The sequence below is a fragment of the Leiobunum rupestre genome, chromosome 4 (assembly GCF_980474605.1).
Source record: "Leiobunum rupestre chromosome 4, qqLeiRupe1.1.hap1, whole genome shotgun sequence".
In the NCBI taxonomy this organism is placed as follows: Eukaryota; Metazoa; Arthropoda; class Arachnida; order Opiliones; family Sclerosomatidae; genus Leiobunum; species Leiobunum rupestre.
In genome coordinates this window covers 29,170,859-29,197,397 of record NC_143387.1, presented here as the reverse complement: position 1 = coordinate 29,197,397, position 26,539 = coordinate 29,170,859, and the positions used below count along the sequence as shown (strand labels likewise).

Below are 26,539 nucleotides of genomic sequence, written 5' to 3'. Positions count from 1 at the left end.
AAATTATTAAGACTGTCTTAGCGATTGAGTCAAAGGAATATTTTAAGGGCATTTGGGATGCTTTACTTACGATACTAGTAGTTTGAAATACCAAAAATACAGCGCGAAACAAGCTAATTGGATACCCTGATTCTTATCAGGTTTCCTTTGTAGGAATTATGAAATCTTTCAATCGAAATTTTGCGCTTTAAAAGTGGCTACATACCTATTTCCAAATGTGTATAATATATATCTTACGAATGACGTATTCGTCTAGGCCATTAAAATTTTCAATGGGAGCGATTCGCCGCACCAAATCCCCAAAGCATACACCGCTCTAAATCTACCTAACGACGTAAAGGGTAAAAATTCCACAATATAGCGATATTTACTTACGTATAAATCCTACATATATATTAAATAGTTTTAGTAAATATCTATATAATAACGCATTTCGGTCTTCAAATATTTTGAAAAATCAGCGGGAGCCTGCGAATAACTTGTATAGGGAGATTGATCTACTAGTTAAGAGATATTATGCAGTATGAGAGGCGTCTCTTCCTATTCCCGTAACGTTAAAATTTCGTACAAGATTTTGAGAGCGCGCGCCCATAGGAGAGGTTACGTTACTATCCGACACACGATGTCGCTACTGGAAAATTTTTTGGGTGGGGTGCATTTGGCCGACTCCGCATTTGGCCGACTCCTCATTTGACCGACTTTTCATTTGACCGACTGCTCATATGTCCGAATGCCCATTTGGCCGACAGCTCATTTGGTCGACTTTTCGGTCGGCCAAATGAGCAGACCATATGGCCGACTACTCATTAGGCCGACTACTCATTTAGCTGAAATTCTGGTCGGCCAAATGAGCAGCCCGTTTGACCGACTGCTCATTTGTCCGACTACTCATTTGACCGACTGCTCGTTTGACCGACTGCTCGTTTGTCCGACTACTCATTTGACCGACTGCTCATTTGGCCGACTGCTCATTTGAACGACTGCTCATTTGACCGACTGCTCATTTCACTGACTCTTATACTATAGCCTGTCCTTATCTATGTCTTTAGTGTTAGGTTGACTTATAGAACGGGCAATGTATTCTAAGCATTGGCGCCTGACGGCGCCGCGCACTCGCTTCGCTCGAGCGCTGGGGGGCCGGACCGGCGCCCCCCCAGCCCCGTTCTTTATAACCAAGCTGGGCCTTCTAAAACGCGACCTAGAGGACAGTACCTAGCCAAACGCACCTAGTATCGTCTAAATGACATATGAGTAGTCGGCCAAATGAGTAGTCGGCCAAATGAGTAGTCGGCCAAATGAGTAGTCGGCCAAACGAGTAGTCGGCCAAACGAGCAGTCGGCCAAACGAGCAGTCGGCCAAACGAGCAGTCGGCCAAACGAGCAGTCGGCCAAACGAGCAGTCGGCCAAACGAGCAGTCGGCCAAACGAGCAGTCGGCTAAATGAGTAGTCGGAAAAATGAGCAGTCGGTCTAATGCACTGTCCATTTGGCCGACTGCCCATTTGGCCGAATTCTCAGTCGGCCAAATGGACAGTCGGACAAATGTTCAGTCGGTCAAATGAGCAGTCCATTTGGCCGACTGTCCATATGACCGACTTCTCAGTCGGACAAATGTGCAGTCGGCCAAATGGACAGTCGGCGTAACGTGTATTTTGTGGTCGGCCAAATGAGAAGTCGGCCAAACGAAACTCTCCCAATTTTTTAATTTTGTAAACATCCGGAATGTTTTTCATCAGTCATGGCTGTTAAACATAGTTGAATTATGCTAATTTAAAATTAATAAAATTCAATTCCATGAAAAATAAAGAAACGTAAGTACAAGAAAGCGGACTAATTATAATATTTTGATACTAAAAGAATTATTTGTTTGATTAACCAAGGAAATTCATTGGAAATTTTATGAAATGGCCGAGGCTTAACGAGAACAGAGTGGTATAAATTAAAAAATACGAGGAAACATTGAAGTTGGTAAAATGAGATTAATGTTGTATTTTTAACAGTTTCCTATCTAATCTTTTCTGGGTTTTCATGTATTCATGGTTGAGATCTTGTTTTTTAAGGGAACTATGTATGCAGAATTCTATGAAAAAAGATATCATGTTTTGGTATGCAGTTGCGCATGGAGAATCTTCATAAGCTTTAAAATATTTATTGTCAATTCTTTGAATGATTAATCTCTCCAAACGTCCTTTAATATTTGTCATGTGCGATAAAAGCTTAAAACTGGTGTCAAATACTTCATTTGTCTCCGTTATAAATTTGAAGAAACTACCAGTTGGTACGATGAGGCTGCTGAGCAGCTGATAGAAGAATTCTTTGCTGTTTTGAAAGCTTTAAAGTAAAAGAGCAGATTTGTTGGGTCAACAATTGGATTGTCATTTTTGAGTTGACTTATGCAAGAAGAGCATTGAAGGTTTGAGTAGCAGCGGTGAATTAGATATCCTGAAATGTAACTAAGAACATTTTGTTTTAGCAGGTTTGGACTTCCAATAGAATTACAAAATTCTAAGTCTTCATCGGAACATTGCCCTGGCTTTGCGAGACTACAAGATTTTTAAAATTAGAATCCAGTGGTTTCAAGAGATTATTCACAGAGGCAGCCCTGTATGCAGCTCGAAATTGTTGTGGATTGGGATGATCACGGTTGCCTCCTTTCTGTCTTATAGATCCAAGAAAATTATCTACAAAATCTTGGCTAATCCTGTCCGTTAATAAAAACTTAAAACCAAAATTATCCTTTAGATCTTCCCAGAGGAGTAGCAAGGCTTGAATTGAAATTACCATTTTCTGAAATTTCCAATGGTGTAGAGTCATTAAGACTGAAAATTGTTGGCACAGCGGATGGTGTGAGTCTATTTTTAGTTCTAATATTCATGAAACTGGCATCAATGAAATGATTCGCGCAAATTCTATGGTTAACATGTAAATATTCCGTAGTTTTATTTGTAAGCCCATCATTTACATTTTTCAGTCACAAAATAGAACTAAAATTTATATTAAGTTAATATGCCAATAAGCCTATCTAATGAAAATGCGAATTTACCAGTCTTTTTCCTATGGAAACTTATAAAAAGATAAACAAGGATTTCTTGTTTTCGATATTTCACAATTTAAAACGGAACAATATACCCCAGACACACTAAATTATTTAAAAACCTTGTAAAACTAGCATTAAAAATCTGGAAAGTTTTTGCGTCTCTTTTAAACCTAACATCGAAACGCACGCGCTGTGAGAACGGCGCCACTGGTGGCGCCATCGCTCTTACGGTAGTAGTGGACATTTTTGGGAAAAAAAAAGTTAGTACGCTTTTTTGAAAGAGAGACGCCTCTCATAATCTTTACACTCTGTATTATCTATACTTCCGCTATTATCTATATGTGTTAGAGGTATATCCAAACTAATTTTTCTATTGGTGGTACGCGAATCCTTTGCCCTTGGACAAAACGACTATCGGGCAAACAAGAATTTTGGTCTGGTCGGTGGGTTCGACTTTTGCAATTTTGAATCTCAAAGTGATTTAAGAAATCAGAAATGATTTTGAAAGCAAAATTTTCGTGTTGATTCTTAGTTTTTTTTAGGCTAGTTTCGAGATTTTGGAACTGATTTTTAAGGTGATTTCAAGATTTCTAGAAACATTTTTCTCTAGAATGCACTGGATTTGTACGAATGTCGGACCTCTCATCGAGTCGGGTTCCAAAATAGTTGTTGTTGATTGATACACTAGAGCTTTCTTTAAGATAATAGTGTGGCCAGTGATGTACTTTCGATATTTCGATCGGAGTACGCTAATGTTCAAACCCAAGGTCATCTGATCGCCACTCAAAAATATTAAAAACCGATACGAAAAATACGTCAAAGAGTAGAGAATGTAAAGAAGCGCTACCTCCATTAGCTCTCTTTGATAGACTCTGTTCTGAACCTCGGCTCGGTAGAGAACTTCCCTCTGCTCGTCGACGAGGAACCTGCGTGTGTTGTGCTCAGTCACTTTGACTCCGGTGGACGTCACGACGGCGTCGCCTCGCGGGTTTCTTATCAAAGTTAATATCTACATCGAACAAAGAATAAATTTAATTAGAACGGCTTCGCACTCCACAAATGAAGACAACAGAAAATAAACGAAGATAGACCTTACATTAATTAGTAAGTCAAGCAAGCAGCCGCTATTCTAGAACACTATTTTCTTAAAAGCTTACTTTATATCGGGTAAACAGCTTTTACGGACGCCCCTTCTATTAGTAGGCCGAGCCTAAGGGGGTCTGCCGAGGGTCCTAGGTGTCCCGGATAACTCGGGAATATATACAAAGTATACGAAGCGAGAGCCTTAAATGCCTAAATTTTCCCTTAACATGGAAAGTCACTCAAGGCGCTCGCGAAAGTTTTATAAGCAACCCAATAAAATAGAGGCGAGCGAGGTAAATGTCGACAACATACCGCGTCTGTCTCCCCCTTGTATATGAAGAGCTCAAATTTAATGGACAATAGGCTCTATTCAGTTTTAACAATTTTATCGGATTGGACGGGACATGGTAAAATTGAGTTAAAAAGTGGGGACCGGTGTTTTGAGATTTATTAAATCGCTATTGGGAGGGTAATACCGCTATAGACCCTTATGCGAGGGTGTATTTCCTTTCGAAAATTTTCTCCCCAAGCTACCGCGATAGACGTTTCCGAATTGGATAAAAATAAATTAGCATATAGTAAAGCGTTCGATTACGGATCTAAAGAAATAACAATCAATAGCTAGTCGTAAGAACCTTGAATTACGATTCACCTTTAAGCTGGTTTCACACTCGATGGAAAATTAGCAGCGTTAAGTTGAACGTTAGCGGTATATCGAATGGGAATCAATTTTCAGCTCGGCGTTTATTATCGTCTTTCCGGCATATTTTCCGTCGAGTGTGAAACCAGCTTAACACGCGGCGGTTTCGCGGGAAGGTTCAGTTTTGCTAAAATGTTAAATTAACTACGCGACATTCTAGTAGATAGATTGATCTTTTCTCAAGAGCTTTCTGAACGAAAAGGATTTATTCTTAAGGTCCAAAACGCACTTTTGGGACGAAGAGGATGCACAGCGTAGTGGTGGTCGAAATTAGAATGAGGGAAGTGACGAGAAGGAACGTCAGGACGTATCTCTCGGCGGAAATGACGTTGGCCAGGGCCACCACCAGCACGGAGGTCAGGACGACGTTGTAGACGCTCATGCCGATGTACTGCGAATCGTTCAAAGCGGGGATCTTGACGTGACGCGTCTCCCAAGCCATGTAACAACCCACCGCCAGTAGCAATCCCTTGTAGGCGTACAGCAAGCCCAACCATTTCGCCATATGCGAAGACTGACACTGCTCTCGTTGTAGCAAGTAGACCACATCCCTTTCCACCTTACTAACCTATAACGAAAAACGTATTTGCCAGTACGACAAAACGCGATTTTAAATTGGAAATGTCGCTCTGCTCGACACGAATTCGTTAATACGGAAACTGAAGATTAAAAAGCGCGTACCTGACGAGTCAAATTGCAAAGACTCCTCTGCATGGGGTCGACGGTAACCCAGACGGTGACAATAATACAATCGATGAGGATGAGGACTCCAACCAGGACTATTAGCTGCTGGTCTTGAAGCAGCTATCCGAGAAACGGGGTAAAGAGATAGATTCCAGATTACATTCCTAGAGCACTTTCTAATACACGGTACGCTGAGAGAGACTGTGGCATGCGAGGTCGTAAAAGGGGAGAAGAGTAAGTGGAATGGACGTGGCGCCAAAGAAAAGACCTCCCTTTATACAGTATGTACCCGGTAGGAATCTTTTGGTTTCGGGGCCTACTTTGGTTTTGATGATACCGCTGTTAGCTCGGATGAAAATGTGATGAACCCGATATGTTTTGATGAACATCGAGCCGAAAGCCAAAGAAAATCCACCAGAGAATAAAAATGCTCGCGCCTGGACACACGCAGATAGCGAGCCAGAGGAAGATAGAGAGAAAGAGAGTGAGAGTAAAGGTTAATAGATGAGCGGGAGAGCCCGCGGAACTAAAATCTACATTCCCTAATGAGAACTTGGGATGAATAAAACAGCGTAAGTAGAACCACCCTTTCGATGGAAGAGATACACTCTTTTTAATAAATTTATCCGCTAATGGTGGAACGGTAACGGTCTGCTTGCGAGCATATATAACGAGCCGCTCTTCTTTAATGATAGAGAGATTACGCTCATTGGCTGTATCCTTGTGTAACGTCAGATCCGAGGCTTGTATCGCGAACGTCTTCGGCTACCGCTTATGCCCTTAAAAGTCAACTTCACACTCCCCGCTATTTTCTGTTTTATCATTTTCCGCGGTACTGTCAGAGAAGAGAAATCGCGGAAAAGATATAAAATACTGCCCGCGTGAACCTGGCTTTAGTCGAGACACGGAAGTAATTGAAAGCAATAGCTAGTCTATACGCCTTCGGCGTTAAAGCTACGTTGATTTGATAAGGTACAAGCAACGGATTAAATGGAAAGCAATTTCTATAATAAAGTAAAAGGAATTAAAATTAACTGGCTAGTACTTGATTAGACAGGTCCGCTATTGGCTCTAGCGTGCTTGTTCGCTGTTCAGACTTTTGTTATACGCGACTAGATTCCAGCTTATCGAAGTTTCTAACGGGTTATTGAAGGACGCTGTCATTACTGACGTTTTAATAGACTTGGTCCTTGGGAAATTTTAATACGAAGCTTCCAAAGTCTATCGCGCGAGGATCAATTCTGTAAATTCAAACATTAGCAAATTGGCCGTTCAGGTTCGTACCATTAAACTTTCTTTAAATATATTAAATTATCTATTTCACTATTGAATACGCGAAATATTTGACATAAATCCGATGAACGAAAAATAAAACCGTCCGAGTGGTCTGGGCCTAAATGATGAACCTCTGGTATAAGTACGGGCAATATCTCTCATTCGGAAGTATCGGGTAAGATCGGTATCGTGGCCGGATACGCGGGGAGCTTAATGAATTTTCAATTAAGGAAACGCTAATTAAAGAGGGGCGTTTTCTCTTTCCCAAGAACTCGATTGATCCAATTAGTCGATTAAAAGAAGGACACAAACCGTGCACACGACATTGAAGTGGTTGTCCTCCCGAAGCGTCCCGTGGTCCAGCCCCAGCAAGACGACTCCGACGTAAACCAAAAGACAACCAACCACGGCGATATTGTTCAAGTTGGGACTCGACAACTTGATATACCTCGCGAGCGGAGGAAGAGAGAATGGAGGGAGGAGGAGACGGAAACTCAATTATTCTTAATTGAAAAGAAAATAGACAATAAAAGAGAGCCACGATTCAATTTCCTTTTTGCGTGATAAAGTGCGCCGTAAGATACTTTCGGGGCCAAAGCGAGGCTCAAAGTTTGCTAAAAGAGAGTTTGCGGTAGTTACATTAAGGAGATTACGGTTAATAGAGAGGCTAATTTACTATTTATTGCGCTTGCCAGAAAAACTGAAAGCTAGAGCTTTCTCTCGGAGCGCGACAACAAAGAATATCTAAATTACGAAAACAATTTTACTTTCTTTGACCTGTCGTTTTCAGTCATTGGCTATAAAATGTTTAAAGCTGATTGAAAGCCTTTGTTACTTTTATTTTGGTGGCGTCACGAATCAATGATTAAGTTAGAGAATAACGCGAGCATCTTTCATCTAAAAATAATCCATCTGATATATGTTAAAACTTTGAAACAAATATTTCACCGAATTTTTAAATTTTAACACATTCAAGGAATTAGAAACGGGGAAACTGACGTATCTCAACCACACTATTCTTAAACGAAATATTATATAAAAAAAATTAAAAACTTACTTCCGTCGTCGAAAATAGAGATTGAAGGCGAGAAAGGCCAAGGCCATGGCCATACCCATCGACGCCAGAGTAGCGATGATAACGAAGACCGTGTGGTGCAAAGTGGCGATTCTCAACACCAGAGTCCTCTTGGCCACAGGAACCTCGTTATCTACAATAAAAGAAGGAAGTACTCACTTATCATTATTAGAAAGAGCGGGTGCTGCAAACCGGAGGTCGCGCCCGGAAGAAAATCAATGGCAGCGCATTATTAAAATGTCAACCACAGCTTTCTCCGGAAAAATTTAGGTTGTGTCCAACCCGACTTCTTTTTTATGTGGAATCAAAAATGTCAAAAACGCGGACAAGTTCAACGACGAATTTAATTAAGTGAGTAGTCAGGCGTCCGAAAGTCTATTAAAAACGCGTTAAAAATTAGATTTAAAAAAGAACATTTTTTCGCTGTTAAGAAAATCGGCAGAGTGACACGGTCGAGCTAAATTAGATATATTAGAGATCCTGGGCCCATAGGCAGATAAGGAGTCTGGGCCCCCTTTTCACGCGCTGCATTTACTCTTATCCCTGGAACTAGGCTGTGCCTGAATTTCCCTAATTCAGCGTATAAGTCTGAGCTCTACGGTTATATTACTTAATAAAAGCTCTTAACAATCGTCGACTAAATACGCGATAATTATGCAACATTGCGAATTAAGGCTGCGTCCGTAAACTGCCAGGCAAAAATGTTGGTAATTTTAAAACAAAATCTTCTACCTAGGAATTTCTCCAATATAAATTACTATTGATATTATAGATTTATGCCTTCGAATACAGTAATTACGGTCACTGGAGGGCCCCTTCCAAGGATGGGCCCCTAGGCCACGGCCTAGGTTGGCCTAGGCGGAAATACGGCACTGAGAGCGTCTTGATATTTAGAAAATTGTCTCGAAATGGTCGAAAATTCAATATCAATTATATAGAGCAGCAAGATATTGACAAAACGAAAAACATAAGAATGGACTAAAAACCAGACTTTAATACCGAATAATTTAAAATCTTTCTTTCTCTGGCCAGGACAGTAGCGATAAAATTTTAGGGACATTTCATTGATACCTCTGATCAATTTGAAAGTACTAAAACAACGACGTCGTTCGGTACTGCATTGGCAGGAAAGATGATGCGAGTGACCTTTGTCTGAAGATCAATGACCGTTCAACTATTAAGTGATACTAATACCAATTACGCTTTCAAAGATGAACTCAAGTACCTCATCAACTCTCAGAATATTACATTTGACACTGTCCGTAAATTTACGAACAGCGTTTCAATTATCTAGATTATGGAAAAACAAAGTCGGATAAGGAAAATAATAGCAATGCAACGCTTCCACTTTTTTGGTTCCGGTTCCCGAAATTTAGAACCAATCGGATCCGGTTTCTAAACGGTTCTAGTGTGTTTTAGCATTAAATGATCTGTAAAGCCAAAATGTCATTAAGTTCATTGAAATTTTCATGTATACATTTATAATGCATAAAATGTTTACCTCGTAGAGAAAAATCGGCCAGTTCGCGTTGAAAATTAAATGGCTTTTATTATTTAATGTTTTCGTTTAGCGACTTCCGCTCATTGAATTGGGAATAATACTGCTAGAATTACAATTACGATATCGGTTGCCATGGTTACGCGGGACCTGTTCCGATAAGACTGTACGAAATTCATCTTTATAATTAGGCGGTAGCGCCATCTATATTTTGTAAAGTTGTATGGCTAAAAATAAATAATTATTAGCTAACTCACCGTAACTTGAGTTAAAAAGGATCGTGTTGACAGAATAAAATTATTTTTAAACAACTTCAAAGGTTTGTTTGTTACGAGTAATCATACATTTCAATTTCGCGTCAGATTCGCGAAAAAATTAAATTTCAATATAGTTGCTACCACTAGAGACAGATGCCGCCACGGTAGAACAATAAAGTTAAACGAAATTGGTCCCGCGCCAGCCAGATTTAGTTGTATACCTATATTTATTTATTCCCAACTCAATGCTTCCACTACCGCGGATTACGCTTGATTCTAAGGCAAGCATTTTGTAAACGAGCCTATTTTAACTTTCCCTAGACATTGATAATACATAGGGGGTGTTTTTCTTTACTGTTTGCATGGTGCGAAACAAGAGATAGTTAGTTAGCCATACGGTTTTATTGCTCCTTTTTACTCTGGATAAAGATGGACTTTGATATGAAAACAAATAATAGTAAATTTAATTACTAAATTAGTAAATTTTCAATATGCGCTAGATGGTGGTAAAAAAGTTATAGAACCGTTTAAAAACCGTTTATCATAATTAAAAATTCGGTTCCGGATCCGGTTATCAAATTTTGATATTATCGGTTCCGGTTCCTAGAATTTACCCGGCTCCTCTCGGTTCCGGTTCCGGTTATCCGTTGCATCCTTAGAAAATAATAAATAATCCAATTTCGGCAATTTAACGGTTAACTGTAGCGTATTATTATTCGGAGTCATAACTAAAATGAGCTGGCCGATAACGCGATATGACGTTACGTTATCATCGAGGGCTATTCGAACTCGCTGTAAACTATTCGGCGGCTACTTTATGAACTTCATTGAATTATGGACTTCCATTATTGGGGAGACTTTGGTCTCGGCCATTTGATAAAACGTCCCCTTATTGCCTTTAGAGACGAAAGACGAAGTACCGCTGAAGTTCAATATTGTTAGACTCTATATTTAACCGATAAACGTAAGCTTTATATACTTTTTTTTTGTAATTTCCCTCGTAAAGGTGTCTGTCCCGTTGGTTGGTGAAAACAGTCATTGCGGGTGCTCCATTCCCGGGGCGACAATAAATAACAACGCGGTGACAGCCTAAAAGACCAAAGTAACTTTTCCTATCCGCAAAATAATAAAAAGACGGATATACATTGGACCGAAAATTGGTGGTTTGCTAAAAACGACGGCGTTCTCTTTCTCTATAGATGGCCAATTATTTTTTCATTCTAACGGAAACCATATTTTTGTTTCGAAAACAAACGCAAAAAAGTGAAGTGAGAAGTAAAGAGACTGAGAAAAATCGTAGCCGCGGGAGCTTTTATTTCCACAGAACAAGCGCTCTCTCTCTCTCGGTTGCTCTCGAATCTGCGGATTTCTTCAGGGAACGAAACAAAGCCCTGCCAGTTTCCCAAAGCCAAAAAAACCCGTTCGCACGTTCGCCTTACCCCGCATTTTCACTTAATGAATCTGGTGGAAAAGTAGCGAGAAATCAAAAGAATTATTTGTGGAAATTTGGAAATCTACAAGAAAAAGGATATTTGAGAAATACCGATAGATATGAGAAATGTCGGGAAATCCCGATAGATATGAGAAATGTCGGGAAATCCCGATAGATATATAAGAAATATTGTAAATCTGAAGAAATCCGATGATGTATTGGAAATATCGGGAAATCAGTAGACATATTGTAAATATCTCGGAAAATCCACAGACACATTGGAAATATATCGGGAAATCCCCAGACATATTGTAAATATTTTCGGAAATCCCCAGACATATTGTAAATATTTTCGGAAATCCCCAGGCATATTGTAAATATATCGGGAAATCCGCAGACTCATTGTAAATATCTTGCGAAATCCGCAGATATATTGGAAATATCTGGGGAAATCCGCAGACATATTTGAAATATCTGGGGAAATCCGCAGACATATTTGAAATATCTGGGAAAATCCGAAAACATATTGGAAACATCTTGGGAAATCTGCAGATTTATTGGAAATATCTTGGAAAATCCACAGATTTATTGGAAATATCTCGGGAAATCCGAGGGTATATCGGAAATCTAGGGAAATTTGAGGGTATATTAGAATTCTTGTGAAATCCGAGGATATATTGGAAATCCTGGTAAATCCGAGAATATATTAGAAATCTTGGGAAATCCGAGAATATATTGGAAACATTGGGAAATCCTGGTAAATCCGAGAATATATAAGAAATCTTGGGAAATCCGAGAATATATTGGAAACATTGGGAAATCCGAGGATATATTTGAAACATCGGGAAATCCGTAGACATATTGGAAATATCGGGATATCCGCAGACACATTGGAAATATATCGGGAAATCCCCAGACACATTGGAATTATCTTGGGAAATCCCCAGACACATTGGAATTATCTTTGGAAATCCGCAGATACACTGGAAATCTCGGGAAATCCGCAGACATATCGGAATTCTTGGGAAATCCGAGGATATATTGAAAATCTTGGGAAATCCGAGGATATATTGAAAATTTTGGGAAATCCGAGGATATATTGAAAATCTTGGGAAATCCGAGGATATATCGAAAATCTTGGGAAATCCGAGGATATATTGGAAATCTTGGGAAATCCGAGGATATATTGGAAATCTTGGGAAATCCGAGGATATATTGGAAATCTTGGGAAATCCGAGGATATATTGGAAATCTCTTAAAATCTGCAGACACATTGGAGATCTTGGGAAATTCTCAGCCATATTGGAAATCTTAGGAAATCCACTTAAATATTGGAAATATAAGGAAATCCGCAGTCATCAGTGGCGGCGTAAGGGGGGGCGCTGGGGGCGGTCCGCCCCGGGTGCTAGGGGTGCCATTTGCCTGTCAAAAAGTTCGGTAGGGTGGCGGGACTTAGCTAGGCAGGGGGGGGGAGTGAGGAGGCCGCCCCGCCGATGAAACTTTGCCGCCCCGGAGATCCAGCCATCTTAAGCCGCCACTGGCAGACATATTTAAAATCTCGTAAAATCTGCAGACAATTTGCATCTGGGGAAATCCGTAGAAATATTGGAAATAAGTAGAAATATTAGAAATCTCGGGAAATAAGAAGAAAAGTTTTTTTTCATATTATATATTTGAGAAATATCCCAAAATGATCACGACAATTTGAGATTACAACGCCTACTACATTTTTTTACCGAATCCCGTTGCAAGTAATTTAAAAGTTATCTCACCACTGGTTAAAGGGGTTCCCCCCCTGTGGTGTTTATATATATATATATATATATATATAAAAGTATAAATGAGATTTAAATACACCGCGTTTTTAATAGTACTCATATTGCGCCATCTAGGGACGGGGGGAGAGGATCGCGAGTTTAAGGTAAACACGCCATGTCTTTTGTACTCCCCAAGTAATAATAAAGTTTGTTACTAATTACATACACCGAGTAGTTATTTAACCCATAAACCAACTCAACACCCCTCCCCCCCCCCCCCGATTTTTTCATTTTCCCCTTTCCATTAAAACCTTGTTAAGGTTAACGGTAATTTTGAGTGTAAGTAGCTGTTGGTAGAGCTCGGGTACATTTCAATTAATCATAAGAAATCCGATTAACAGTTTATTTATGGATATTATTCACGACTATTATACGATTTAATATGCAACAAATACGTTTTAAACGGATAATTTTTGGATATGGATATAAAAGAAATGAACGGAAAATTTCCTATCCGAACGCCGAGCCCTAGCTGTTAGCTCGCGTGGCATGAAAGTCTTTACACCACCCCCCTAGGCATCGTAACCCGGCCACCAAAATTCAAGGCATTGAAAGTCGCAAACTGACTTGGGACGGAGGTGGTACCTTAGGTATTAGCCTAGTGGATTATTATTATTATTATTATTACTACCCACCTTAACGCCAATAATAAAATTGCGTGGACACCTATGTAATTTCCGTGTATTCTATTTAAACACGATTTTTACTCAAGTGAGATTAACGTGGGCTGAAACGCTCCGTCCATTAGACACATCCTGGCGTCCATCATCGTCACCATAGCCAGCGCGCCGAGATTGAGGCGGGCGAAGTTTTCCCCGATAGCCTCGAAGAAATTCAATGATTTCAACTTTCCACTGTCGTAAAACACATAAAGGCAATTTGGGGCTTTTTAGTGGCTCCTTTACCGCCCCCGAATCCCAATTTTCGACCGCATTTATGAAAACCCAATACTATAATCCAAACATACGATGTGCTGGTGGGAGGAAGAAGGGAAAAAGGCACCTCTGACGAGAGAGAGAGAGCTCGTTCGCCAAAAGAAGCGAGAGAAAAGAAAAACAATAACGGTAACTTTGGGTTTCATCAGAGCGCCATCTGTTGTGGTCTAGCGGCGGTCGATATCCCCTCCCCCGTCATCGGCGTTCCGAGGGGCGCACGCCCACCCGAAACCAACGCGAACTTAACTGGCTTAACATCGGAAAGAAAAGTACGGAACGTCTCTGAGCGAGGATACCGAGCGTGGATAAGTTTAGATGACAGATAACCCTCCAGAGGCGCTCGTATCGCCTCCCCCTCTGACTGGAAAAGTAAGGAAACTTTCCAAGTCCTTTTTGTATTTACAAAATGTTAGATTAAGCAGTAGGGAAATGGGGAATGAAAAAGTTTTTATCCTATTGTCGTAGCGAATTTCAAGAAAGTTTTAATGAAACATTTCAAGAGTGAAATTTTCAACAGCCGATGAAAAATTTTAAAAATTAATCTGGATGGATCCCTTATTTTACGCTACTTAGCTCTGCAAAGAGGATTCACTCGGCCCGTCTCTCGTTTTTTCTCCCGCTTCGGTAGAGGGGAGGATTCGAGCTTTCCCTTTGGGGGTAGAAAAAATCTTTCTATCTTTTACCCCCCCCCCCCGGTTTTTTAATAACTTTGGATTGAGTGTGTTGTTAGAAAGATTGAGCTAGATATTGAGATTGAAAAGGATTTTCTTTAAAAAAGAATAAATCAATTACTATCTTACTTTTCCAGTAATAGGATTTTCTATATTCTTAAAATAAATTGCTTTCATTTTCCTATATAACTTATAATTAAAATATTTAGCGGAGAATAGGCTCAGGGAGGATTTAAACTTGTATAATGCAAACGTGGTAAAGCGCGCTGATCTCCTATCGATTTCGGAGCAAGGATTCACATTTTTTATAGTTACGTAGTCGTATTGAGGCCCATTCGTTTGAACGAGCGCCGAACTTGATTGCTAGAGACAGTTGGCTAATTGAGTGCACTGAAGACAAAATGTCTATTTATTTGGTCTATTATCCTTTACGCTAATTGGGTCGAATGAAATGTTAGTGTGATATAAGTTTCGTAAACTTCTCCTTTTACAGGGGTAACGCCATAAGAGGCCATTTCTTAAATACCCGAAGACTTTGCACAAGGCACCAACAGTCTGAAATGTAGAAAGTTTAAAATATCTATAAAATTGCCGAAGAATATTAATTTCTGTTTCTTTTAATTCCAAATTTTTCTAAGTGAATCATCACTAGTTTTAAAAGTTGTTTTTTACATGTGTGTACTAGTTTAACGTACAGTGTAGCCGCCAATGCCTCCGATTCTCGCGCCGAATTGTCAGAGTCTAGAAGGATCAAAGATATGCCAATCGATAGAGAAAATCATGTACAGGTGGACTATTCTGAATTTTGGTAATCGTGGACGTACAAGTGAGTCATTTGACCATTTAAGTGAATTTTGGCGATTTTCGGATTGGAATCTACTTACCTTTCTTAAATTAAATTCAATTTCGTTAAAAATTATATTTTTAGTTAGTGCTGGTGCTAATTCGCGGATCCTTACAACCCACGTGCGCACTATTGTGATATTTGAATTTCACACCAATTCAAGATTCATAATACAAGCGCCATCTGTCTCCAAATATTTTAATTCTGACCTTGAATAATAATGCGTAGTCATGGATTTTTCTATGAGTTAAAATTACTCTTTGGTTATGAATGCTTAGTTTTGTCAAACGACAGGGTGATTAAGATATGGTTTTTAATATACATGGTGGTTAAGAAAACGCTCGTTTTCGACAAAATAATCTTTGATTATTAAAGTACGTTTATTAAGTTAATGCACACGATGATTGAAAATTTGTTCAAATTTAAATTTAATATTAAAAATATATTTATACATATAACACAACATTTGTAATAAATCAGAATTAATTATCTTATCGCCAAAAGTTCTAAATGACGCCATCTAGGTTAAATAACAGATTTGAAATCGAAACTCAAAGGGCTTCTCAGCACCTCGTATATAATTTTTTTAGCAGATACGTTTCATTTCATAAGACTTCCCAATCTTTAAGTTTAAACAGCACCAAAACAAATAAACTTAAGTTCGAATGCCATAATTTTAAATTTTATTTATAATTCTCTTGTTCTCTTGCAAAACAATTATATCAAATACAAACTGGCTTTTACTATACTCGAAGAAAAAGGAAAAAAGGTTAGGTTCCAGAAAAACAAAACCAGAGGTTCCAGTCTTATTGCTAGTTTCACAATGGAGTGTGTTGCATTTAGTTGGGAGCGGAATACCACATGCTTATTTCATCTTTGCAAGAAAAAATAAGCTATACTTCAATAGCAAAATCTGAATGGCGATATCTTAAACTAGATAAAACACAGCGTATAAAATACGCTTAACACTTTCCAGGTGGGAAAAGGTGTAAGAGACCGTAAACACTTACTTTTCTACCAACATAATAACCCCGAAAGTTGTATCTTAAAAGCTAGAGTGACGGCTTATAAAACACGAAAGTAGCTGCTTAGGAAAAATTAGATTTCTCACTAAGCCTTGGCCCGGGGGCGGGTAAAGACTTAAAACGTTGGAGAAAAGAGCATTAGTAACAAGCAATGGTATACGCGGTCAGCGTCCTTCCACCGTACTTAAACGTTTTCCGAAATTGCAAATGAGGGTCAATAGTTAAAGCCGCCAATTTGCGACTAATTACATGTAACTGATGGAACTTGCGGTGACAGGTATATTTCACATATATAAGTGGTTTCGAATTATAAAAGCTATGCAGTGGCGTAATTAGGCCAATGGACTCAATGCCGTGCATTTATAGCGGCCAATAAGCTCAGCCGTCCTCAACGACGAGTGAACTGTCAGTGGCATTTAAGTGTAGTGTTTGCATTTTTCCATTTATCATTGGAGTCCAATTTTTCTAGCTACGCCACTGAAGCCACGCAAATAATGACTACGTCACCAGGAGCGTCACCAGGCAGTGGCGGATTAACAAATAGGCTGAGTAGGCCTAAGCCTAGGGTCCAGGGACTTGTTGAAAGGTAGGGGACCCGAAATAAAGCTAGAGCAATGTCCGGGAGGGTTCTATTAAAGCTCCAGCCTTGAGCCCGAATGTTAGTTACCCCGCCATTTCCACGAAGAACGTCTAACGACATTTCGGTCATAGCAATAGTTACACTTGAAAAAGTATATTTCGACGTGAAACTAAAATCGAAGGAGAATGAAAAAAATAGTGGTCATTACTGGTACTCGATTCCTCCAAGATATATTTATTTTACCATTAGGTGTTTCCTTTGTTTTACGAGCGGGCAACTCGTTTCTTACACAATAAAGCTTAGTTTTCACCGGGCCCTAATGCGACAAATTTTGTTCGCTTTGCGCTTGACACTTCCCTCGTTTTCTATTTTCCTGCACCGTTAACATTAAATTTTCAACAGTGACCAATAGAAGAAACGATTTTCTTACACCGCGTGCCGACAAAATTGTCAGAAAAAGTTTTTGAAAAACTTATTTGGGTCACAAAAAAAGACTTAAATAAAGAAGCATTGGATAGGGTAATTATTTTCCAAGTAATTAACAATAAATTGTAAATAGTTCAAAAGATTTGACAACCGCCGTGTCTGTGGAAATGAATAAAAATAGGCTTAGGATTTTCAGCTATCGCTTGGAAAAGCATTTGTGACACACAATCCTGGGGGATTTGTGCGTATTAGTTTCACGTATGGTGTTGGCAGTTTGGCACGATTTCTCGCGGTACGTTATAGGTACAAAGACGCGTGATACGTCCATCGATTGCAAATATCATTCCCCCGCCGGCATTGTTAACATTCGTGAGATCAGGGCCTCGGAAGTGGTGCATTTACTTATTTTAGTAATTGTTGGCGATTTAATTTATATCGATTTTAGACTTCAAATGCAAATGTTTACTTTTTTTAAATTAAGACCGACTTTGTAAATTATATTTTTAGTTGGTACTGATAATTTTTGAACAACGATTTCGATTTCGTTAACAAATTTTAATTTTAAGTGATATTTCTGCCCAATTCGCGGGACCCAACCGACTCGTGTGATACAGGCGCCATCTAACTCCAAAAAACTCGTTCGAGTTTCACTACCTTAGTTCCAAAAACCAGGTAACTCGAAAAATGCGGTTTGTTTGGAAATCAATTTCAATTTGTTCAAATATCAATTTCATATTTAAAATATAGTTAATACATCGGGGGGGGGGGGGGGGATTGTGTGTACTTAAATGTCCGTGACATCTTGTTTTCTTCTGTTACGAAAATATGACGTATCTACTCTAATAGTAATTACTCTGTAAACCGCGGTTTGGTTTGGTTTTATTTCGATTATTTTAACTCTCGTCTTATTTTATCAATAGTTCATACTTTGGCTTATACAGGCTGTCCACTAAAAAAACAAAAAATTATAAATAACTGAAAAACGTTTTTTTTTTAAATTTCAAAATTTCTATGGAACATTCCTCGTGCAAGAAGACATTTAATAGTGTAAAATTTCATGACCTTGAACCATGTCTTCAAGGTCATTCAAAAACTATCTCGAGATACGTTGGGTTTACGGAATTGGTTTCAATTAGAAAGTTGTTGCTCACCTTCAGTTTCTCGGCTTCTGATTGGTCAAATTTGGTCAAATCAAAGTTATTTGAACTAATAATATGGCGACCAAAAACTTTCTAATGGGAACCAAATCCGTAAACCTAACGGTCCTCGAGATAGTTTTGAAAGACTTTGAAGACATGGTTCCAGGTCATTCAATTTTACACTAGTAAATGTCCCCTTGCACGAGGAATGTTCCATAGAAATTTTAAATTTAAAAAGAAAACGTTTTTCAGTTATTTATAATTTTTTGTATTTTAGTGGACAATCTGTATATCAAAGTGACTGTCTTTCTCGAAAAAAATGTCAATTTACCAATAATTATAGATTAGACCAAGATGGAAGTTTAAAGGGAATATAACCTCTATTACATCTGTCTCCCCCAAAGAGTTTCAATAATGGCCGCTCCCTCCAATGGTTTTGTTCTTTGTTCCTGAGGTCATCCCTAAAATTGTTGGGGTCTTACGTAAAGTTTGATACTTTTATAGACTAAGGCGGGAACTCGAAGACAAGAGGTGGGATAATGTAAATGAGCAGGAGGATGAGCCAGGTAGGCAGGTGGGGAAAATCCCACGGAGCTGCGACCCAATTTCACTTTCATGGGCCCGCTAGTCCTAGTAAGGGGCTTTTGGTTTAAGATTTGGGGTCGCCAGTTTCATCCTGACTCCTTCGCTGAAACGTCTTGGTGTTTTCTTGGTGGTATTGGTGGTATAATACATCAATGGTGCTGGAACTTGGTAGTATGACTCAATATCGAGATTCTGAAAAATTGTTTTCCTATCGGTTGATTATCATTTTCCCTTAGTTTTAAGCCTATAAGTTGAAGAGGTGAATACTACATAATTATGCCATCTAACATTATCTTGATAGTTTTCAGTTGTTGAGAGATTAGGTTTACGGCTAGTATGTATCCAAGGTAACCTACATGACGATAGTACATTCCAAACTCAATCGATATATTAAGTGGATTATTTATTTAGATATTTAATTGTTAATTAATTAACAAAGTCTGTAGCGATAGTGAGTGTACGCTAGCAGACAAACAGCGCAAATTAAATACTTGGATATAGAGGGTTGTAATATTAAATATAGTGATAATTCAAATATTACAATAGCGCATGCGTGGCCTGTGGAGTGCAGGTAATTGGCCAAAGACTTTTTTAAAATTCCATTTTTTGTTGCAATTAAAAACTTGGGGGTTCAGGGCTAAGCGTCAATATAATTTTTTATCAATTTCTAGGTGAAAATCGGCAAAGGTACTGAAATTAGCAAATAATCGACTTGGGGGTTGCGTACTTCCCAAATTGTGTTCGTGAGGGCCTGTTATTTACTTATCACTTTACCTTTTAACTCCAAATGTTGAAGAGTTATGTACCAAACGCTACTTAATAACAATAATAATAATAATAATAATAATAATAATAATAATAATAATAATAATAATAATAATAATAATAATGATAATAATAATAATAATAATAATAATAATCAGCTAGGCTAATACTCAAGGCATCACCTTAGGCCTAAGTCATCAAGCGACTTTTGAAGCCTTTAATTCAGGTGGCCGGGTTACAATGCGTAGGAGGGTGGTGGCAAGCCTTGCATGCCACGCGAGCCAACTTCCTAATATCACCTAGATTATAAGTGTATATAGTGCACAAAAAGCCCTACTAACCATTTGTATGTATTTAATCACTAGTTACTAATTACAACTAACATAGATATAATAAGACGTGTTAAGTATCTCATAATACGCAGGAACTTCCATAGTCATTCAGGGTGTCCACTAAAAATGATCTAGGCTAATAATTCAAAATGTTTTTGGTATGAATTTCAGATTTTCAGGTCGTCTAGCTCGCGCAAGTGATCATTGGGCAATATCGATGACCTTGGACTGTGTCTTCAAGGTCATTAAAAATGTATCTCGTAACCTTTTAGGTTTGGAGACTCGGTTCCGATTCGAAAAGTGTGCACCATCACATTTTATGTCTAGCTGCGTTTTAGGCGATGTAAATTGATCAATAAGAAGCCGATAAAATGAACTGCGAAAACGATTTGGGTACATTTGTTCGAATTTCATTCGTCCGAACGGCGCGGTGGTACAAATGTCCGAATGCCGAAAAACAGGATCGTATGTCCGAAAACGTATTTCATTTGCCCGAAAAATTTATCACAACCTTTGTTGGTGATTTAGTCGTTCAATTTATGTTAACTTTACTGGCGAATTTCATTTGTTCGAATAATCATCGTTTGTCCGTTTTTTCGAACATTAGGAATTGGTTGTTTTTTTTTTAATATTGTTAATATAAGAAAATAGTAACATTAACGTGAACCTAACCTAACCTAACCTAGAATATCCACAAAAAAACAGCAATAAGAAATACTAATTTAGCGACAGAATTTGGACAAGTGATGCTACCAATTCGAACAATTGAAACATTTGTTATTTCAGCGGTTCGGACGAATGAAATTCGAACATTTGTTCCACCGTTCAGACGATTGAAATTCGAACAAATGTACCTACCCCGCGAAAACTATAAAGTCAAATAACTATAAGATTCGGGACCGTCAAACTTTTCAACAGCTTAATGAAGGAAGCGACCGCAAATATCCTTACCCGATATGTCCCCGAGAACAATTGCGCCAAGAAATGTAATGAAAATTTACCTTTCCAGTACACGGATAAGCAGGAAGAACAATGAAAGTCTAGTTGAGAGTTTTGCGGGTAGAAAAGAGCGATTCTTTTGAGCGTTCCTTCTGCGTCATAAAAAAGCGCTATCCGTGAGTTTCCAATAAAACGATAAAAATGCGATTGCAATTTCATTTACTTTGATTTTGGTAGAAAGCCGTAGTTCCTACTCTGTCGGTACCGCGGAACAATATGGGACCCTATATAAACGTTTCAGTCGATTGTTAACGAAACGGTACGAGATTGATTAGGAGGCAATAAATATCTACTTACGGAAACCCCTTCGAACTGAAGATCTTCGATAATAGTCGAGAATGTCGTGGCCATATCTTGACGCGTATAATTAAACGACTCCAAACGGGTGCGGAGGCGGGGTTTGAGCCAAGACTGCAGCCTCCACAATCGGGACGCCTCTCGCAACACGAGGCCGATCACCCAAACCGAATCGTAGGCGTGGCCCACGAACGGAGAGAAATGAGCGCTTAACGAGGACATTCTGGACTTGAGAGCTTGGAGCGTCTGAGGGTTGTAATTAATGTAATCTAAAGTCAATACACTACTTTGGAAGAAAGTACCTAACAAGCGAAAAATACTGTATTATTTAATCTTCGCCATATAGATGTCGTTGAGCGTGTATATCCCTAAGGGGACGAGAAATCTCCCACTCTATTCACGTCGCTATCTCAATCAGCGATGAGCTGGGCCCGAATGAGGGGGGAATTCCGAGCTCTTCCAATGACCTTCGCATCTCCCCTTAATATTCCCTCGTGGGGTTAGCGTATAAACTCGGGTAGCCGGTAGGGGTCTAAAAATGAGCTCTCGTTCCCTTAGAGGTACTGTCTGTGGACTATTTTTTTTTATAGTAAATATGGAACAATCGCGACTCACCAATCCAGACAAGGAGGTGATGTTTCTGGTACTGCCGATGTATCTGGAGACGGTGAAGTATCCGTCGGCGGCTTGACTCAGTTCCTCCGAAGTGCACCCTGTGCCATTCCCGTGTCGCCACCATTTCTCTTCGGGCTCCGTGAGAAGCCACACGTAATCACTGCCGTACATACCCAATTTGTACACCTATAACGGAAACAAATATATATTTAATTTTTTTAGTCTATATACAATAAAAAATTATTTGAAGGCTACAATCTTCAGTAAAACTAAACAGCGCGAGGTTTACAAAAAGAAAACAATATTTTAAAAAATAGGTAGTTGAAATACTGTCAATTAATAACGCAATATTATTGCTAGAATGTTCGTGGGATGAAACGAAAACAAATAATGCCTTTGAAAATTCCTAATTGGTTTTTAGTGCCCTCTCTACTTGCACACTAAACAAATCAAGCTCTTTTACGTTACGAATATAATAATTTGGTTTTCTTAAAGTGTTGGTTGCACGAAATTTTAGTTATGGCTAATTAATGATTCATTAGAAAGAGCAAACATTTTATAGCAAGTACAGAAACTTTTATCAAAATCGGTTAAGTGGTCTTTGAGTTATTATAAAAAGAAGTCGAAATGGTGGAAATCGTGTTTTTCGGCGAATTTCCAGACTTCTAAAATTCTTATCGGCACCCATGACGTCAGAAAATGCGAAGCGTATCATTGGCTAATGGTCTGTAATACATTTCTTTACATCTGGGATTAAAAGCAGGTTGATTTAACACTCAGGAAAAAGTCCTACGCAGTAGTAATTGAAATAGGCATACACAAGCCTATGTAGTAGAAAAACGATTTGAAACCGAAGGCTCCTTGTAAATTCTTCATGAAACGTCGGGTCGGGCGCGCCGCGTAGCGCGCGCGGGTAAAAACATATTTTTTATTTCGATACTAAGCCTAATATTATGATTAAAACCTCTTGTTTGAAAACTTCTACAAGTAAACAGAATCCCTCCACTTCAGTTCCTTCTATTTTAGGAATAAAACTACAGCTTTGATTTGCCCCAAATTGCTCGTGCTACGTAGGAGAGAAATTCGCCGAAAACTTCAGAATTTTGGGGAGCGAAAAAGGTCAGTTTCGGACTCAAAGTTAATACACTTAGGCTTGGAAATTTGTTTCGACAATGACATTTTTGGAAAGAGAACGTCCTGGGCTTCAAAACAAGCCCGCATTCATTCGATTTTTACTATCGATTTAATTATTTGTAATAATATTCTAATACCTCAACAGAAAATACATAATAAAATGTTAAGATTCAATAGATAGCATATCGTAGTATACAGACTTCATTCTGTCTTCTATAAAAATCATATTAGTTCGACTAGTAGTCGTTAGATGGCGCGACGACACACTGGGATATTTTCCCCTCTATATACTCCATTTCCACTAAGATCACACTAAAAAAGCTCGTGACGAATACGTCAGAGGTAGTCCGGTGCGCAACCCTCTCCTTAAAAAGATCCTATTATAGGCTTCAAATTGAAACCTTCGAAAATAAGTCTGGTATATATGAGAGAATTCCTTTTACGCTCTCAGAAAAGATTTCCGCGTCGTATTTCTTACACGGATTGTATTACCAGAGCGAACTGAGAGGGCTCCGAGAGCTGTAAAAGGAATTCGAGATACGAAAATATAAAATACCTGACAAAAGATTTTTCTCAATAAAGAATTGGAAAATGATCCCACTATGATCCGGTAATCCTTCTCCTGGAAAATTACAAAAATTAAGCGCATATTAAAACACGAAGATTGAACAAACTAATTAGCCTTTAATGGCACGAAAAAATTTAACGAGAAAATATTTCGGCGCGTAATTCTTCACGCGGTTTAATTTATCTTTCCATGCCATTAATAATTTCGTTAAATTGAAAGTAAGGCGAGGATGTAGGGGCGGAGCACTCGAAGCGTACGAAGCGCAACTTATTTTGTAACGCGGTAATTACACCAAATATTACCCGTAACCGCGAGTGCGCCAGACAAAAGCGGACGGGGGTAAATTTCAAACAAGCCGTAAATTATTATAATTCGTAGGATCCGAGAAAGCATTACGTTAAAATGAGAACGGGCCACCGCGTTTTCCCAAAAAAATTACGACAGATTAAAAATGTGAAAACCAGAACGTCAAGTCGTTCTTTTTCAATTACCTTAATTTCGTATTAATCATAAGCTTAATTCGTATAGATTGAGTCGGGTTAAACGTAAGATAGAAGAATGAAACCAACGACTAATGACGGTTAGTCGCTAGCAAACTTCACTTTCAACCCGGAGCGAGCGTATTTTCAGCACCGTTGTCTTACGGACAAACCCATCCTTAAGGGGCTGAAAATACTTATTTCCTCTCGAAGAAATATAGTGTAGCGAAGTCTGCCGAACCATTAGTTGGTCTTTTAAAGCGGAGTGAGTCTCTTCTTCAATAAACGAAAAGTTTGTTTGCAGAGGAGAAACTCTTCAAGGTGCTGGTGGCAGTGGCAGCTAGGAACACCTGCAGTCTCTCCTTTTGCCAGAGAGAGATATTCGGCTGAATGATTCAATCTGAGGAAGAGGCCGCTCTTTTATTTGAGGACGATTATACGGAAGTGACCCCCCCCCCCCCCACTGGCCTGGCCTCCCGAAGAGATAAACCCTTTAATGATTAGCCCTCAAATTATATGGCGAGGAGAGGCGAGGGATCATAAACTTAAAACGGGCTTACCGGATATAATTTATCCCCTCGTTCTCTCTGATATTTATAGTGAACTGTTAAAATCCGGAACTAGGCAACAGATATATAATAACGTATACTAGACTGGTTGCGGGCTCCGGTTTCAATCAATAACGCGTTCCATTTTATGATGAGCGAAGGTTTCCAAACTTGTACATTTGTTTAGAACCATCTTCGGCGTCGCGATTTTGGAATGAGGTCTGTCAACGGCTACCGCCTATAAGAAGAATTTCCGCGCTGTTGGATATCTATTATTTTTGCGGTCTTCGAATTGAGTTGTAGGATTTAAATTCATGGAGAAAATAGAAAGGAGATTACGACTGTTGAAGAAATTACATCAGGTTCCATATTGGATAACCAATTACACACAAACAATGGGTGGTTTACCAAGTGGCCTGACATACCGTACATTATACATATATCCAGAATTCATGTACAATACTGATAAGCCTCAAACGGGCGAAACCAATCAATTGCGGAAAGTTGGACTTCGATATATTTATCCGAAGATCGGAATTTGACGGATACCAGAGCCTGAACGTTCTTTTATGAATATCGAGCCAGCAGGCAATAGTTGTGAAGAATTGCATTATAAATTGCATTGACTAACTCACGTTATATTGGGCAAATCAGTGTAGTTTTAAGATCTTAAAATCTTGATAGTCCCAGTTTTAAGAATTTCATTTGACCGGATGGTGTTGTAAATATTCCAGTTCATCAAATCGATTTTAAAAAAGAAATTGGTATCATAGCTCAAATTTAATCACCTAGCTAGTCATTTCGTGTTTGAATTAATGGTTTTGTCAATTCAAGATTTTAAGTTTAATTATTTCCCTAAACATATTTTAATTAATTTTATAAAGGGATATTCTAATACATTCCCTTTAAGAGTATTCCTATAATTGGTTTAGGTTGTTTAGGTAGGTTAGGGAAGGTTCGGTTAGGTTGGTTTACGTTAGATTAGGCTAGATTGGGCTAGAGTAGGTTCAGTTAATAGGGTATAATACCCTATACAAACGAGGCTTATAAACCACGTTAAAACCACATTAAATAAAAAAAGTTCAGTTTTGAACCGGGTTTACTCCGGGATATTTATCACCGTCTGAAAAGGACCTAAAGGGTAGGTTGGGTTACGATGATTTGGGTTAAGATGGTTTCGGTTAGCCTGGGTTGGTTTAGGGTAGGTTAAATTAAGTTGTTTTAGGCTAGGTTGGCTTAGGGTAGGTTAAATTAAGTTGTCTTATGCTAGGTTGACTTAGGGTAGGTTAAATTAAGTTGTTTTAGGCTAGGTTGGCTTAGGGTAGGTTAGATTAAGATGGATTAGGTTAGGTTGGCTTAGGGTAGGTTAAATTAAGTTGGATTAGGTTAGGTTAGGTTAGGTGGAATTAGGTTAGGTTAAATTAAGTTGGATTACGCTATATTAGGCTAGGTTGGAATAAGTTTTAGTAGGTTAGGTCAGATTAAGTCGCATTAGGTTAGGTCAGATTAAGTCGCATTAGGTTAGGTCAGATTAAGTCGCATTAGGTTAGGTCAGATTAAGTCGCATTAGGTTAGGTCAGATTAAGTCGCATTAGGTTAGGTCAGATTAAGTCGCATTAGGTTAGGTCAGATTAAGTCGCATTAGGTTAGGTCAGATTAAGTCGCATTAGGTTAGGTCAGATTAAGTCGCATTAGGTTAGGTCAGATTAAGTCGCATTAGGTTAGGTCAGATTAAGTCGCA

General features: G+C 38.8%; 1 protein-coding gene across 2 annotated transcripts in view; it reads right to left on the bottom strand.

Moving 5' to 3' along the window:
- Nucleotides 1-26,539, bottom strand: part of GABA-B-R3 (gamma-aminobutyric acid type B receptor subunit 3) — a 91,667-nt gene that overhangs the window by 6,251 nt on the left and 58,877 nt on the right. For both annotated transcript variants that reach the window (XM_090172471.1, XM_090172472.1), the window contains 11 exons: nt 23,760-23,825; nt 22,070-22,255; nt 21,455-21,700; nt 21,321-21,381; nt 21,160-21,249; nt 7,835-7,985; nt 7,090-7,225; nt 5,823-5,939; nt 5,500-5,622; nt 5,048-5,386; nt 3,883-4,044 (listed from right to left, as the gene is read on the bottom strand). In XM_090172471.1, coding sequence (XP_090028597.1) covers nt 3,883-4,044; nt 5,048-5,386; nt 5,500-5,622; nt 5,823-5,939; nt 7,090-7,225; nt 7,835-7,985; nt 21,160-21,249; nt 21,321-21,381; nt 21,455-21,700; nt 22,070-22,255; nt 23,760-23,825 — 1,677 coding nt within the window. The remainder of the gene's footprint in view (nt 1-3,882; nt 4,045-5,047; nt 5,387-5,499; nt 5,623-5,822; nt 5,940-7,089; nt 7,226-7,834; nt 7,986-21,159; nt 21,250-21,320; nt 21,382-21,454; nt 21,701-22,069; nt 22,256-23,759; nt 23,826-26,539) is intronic.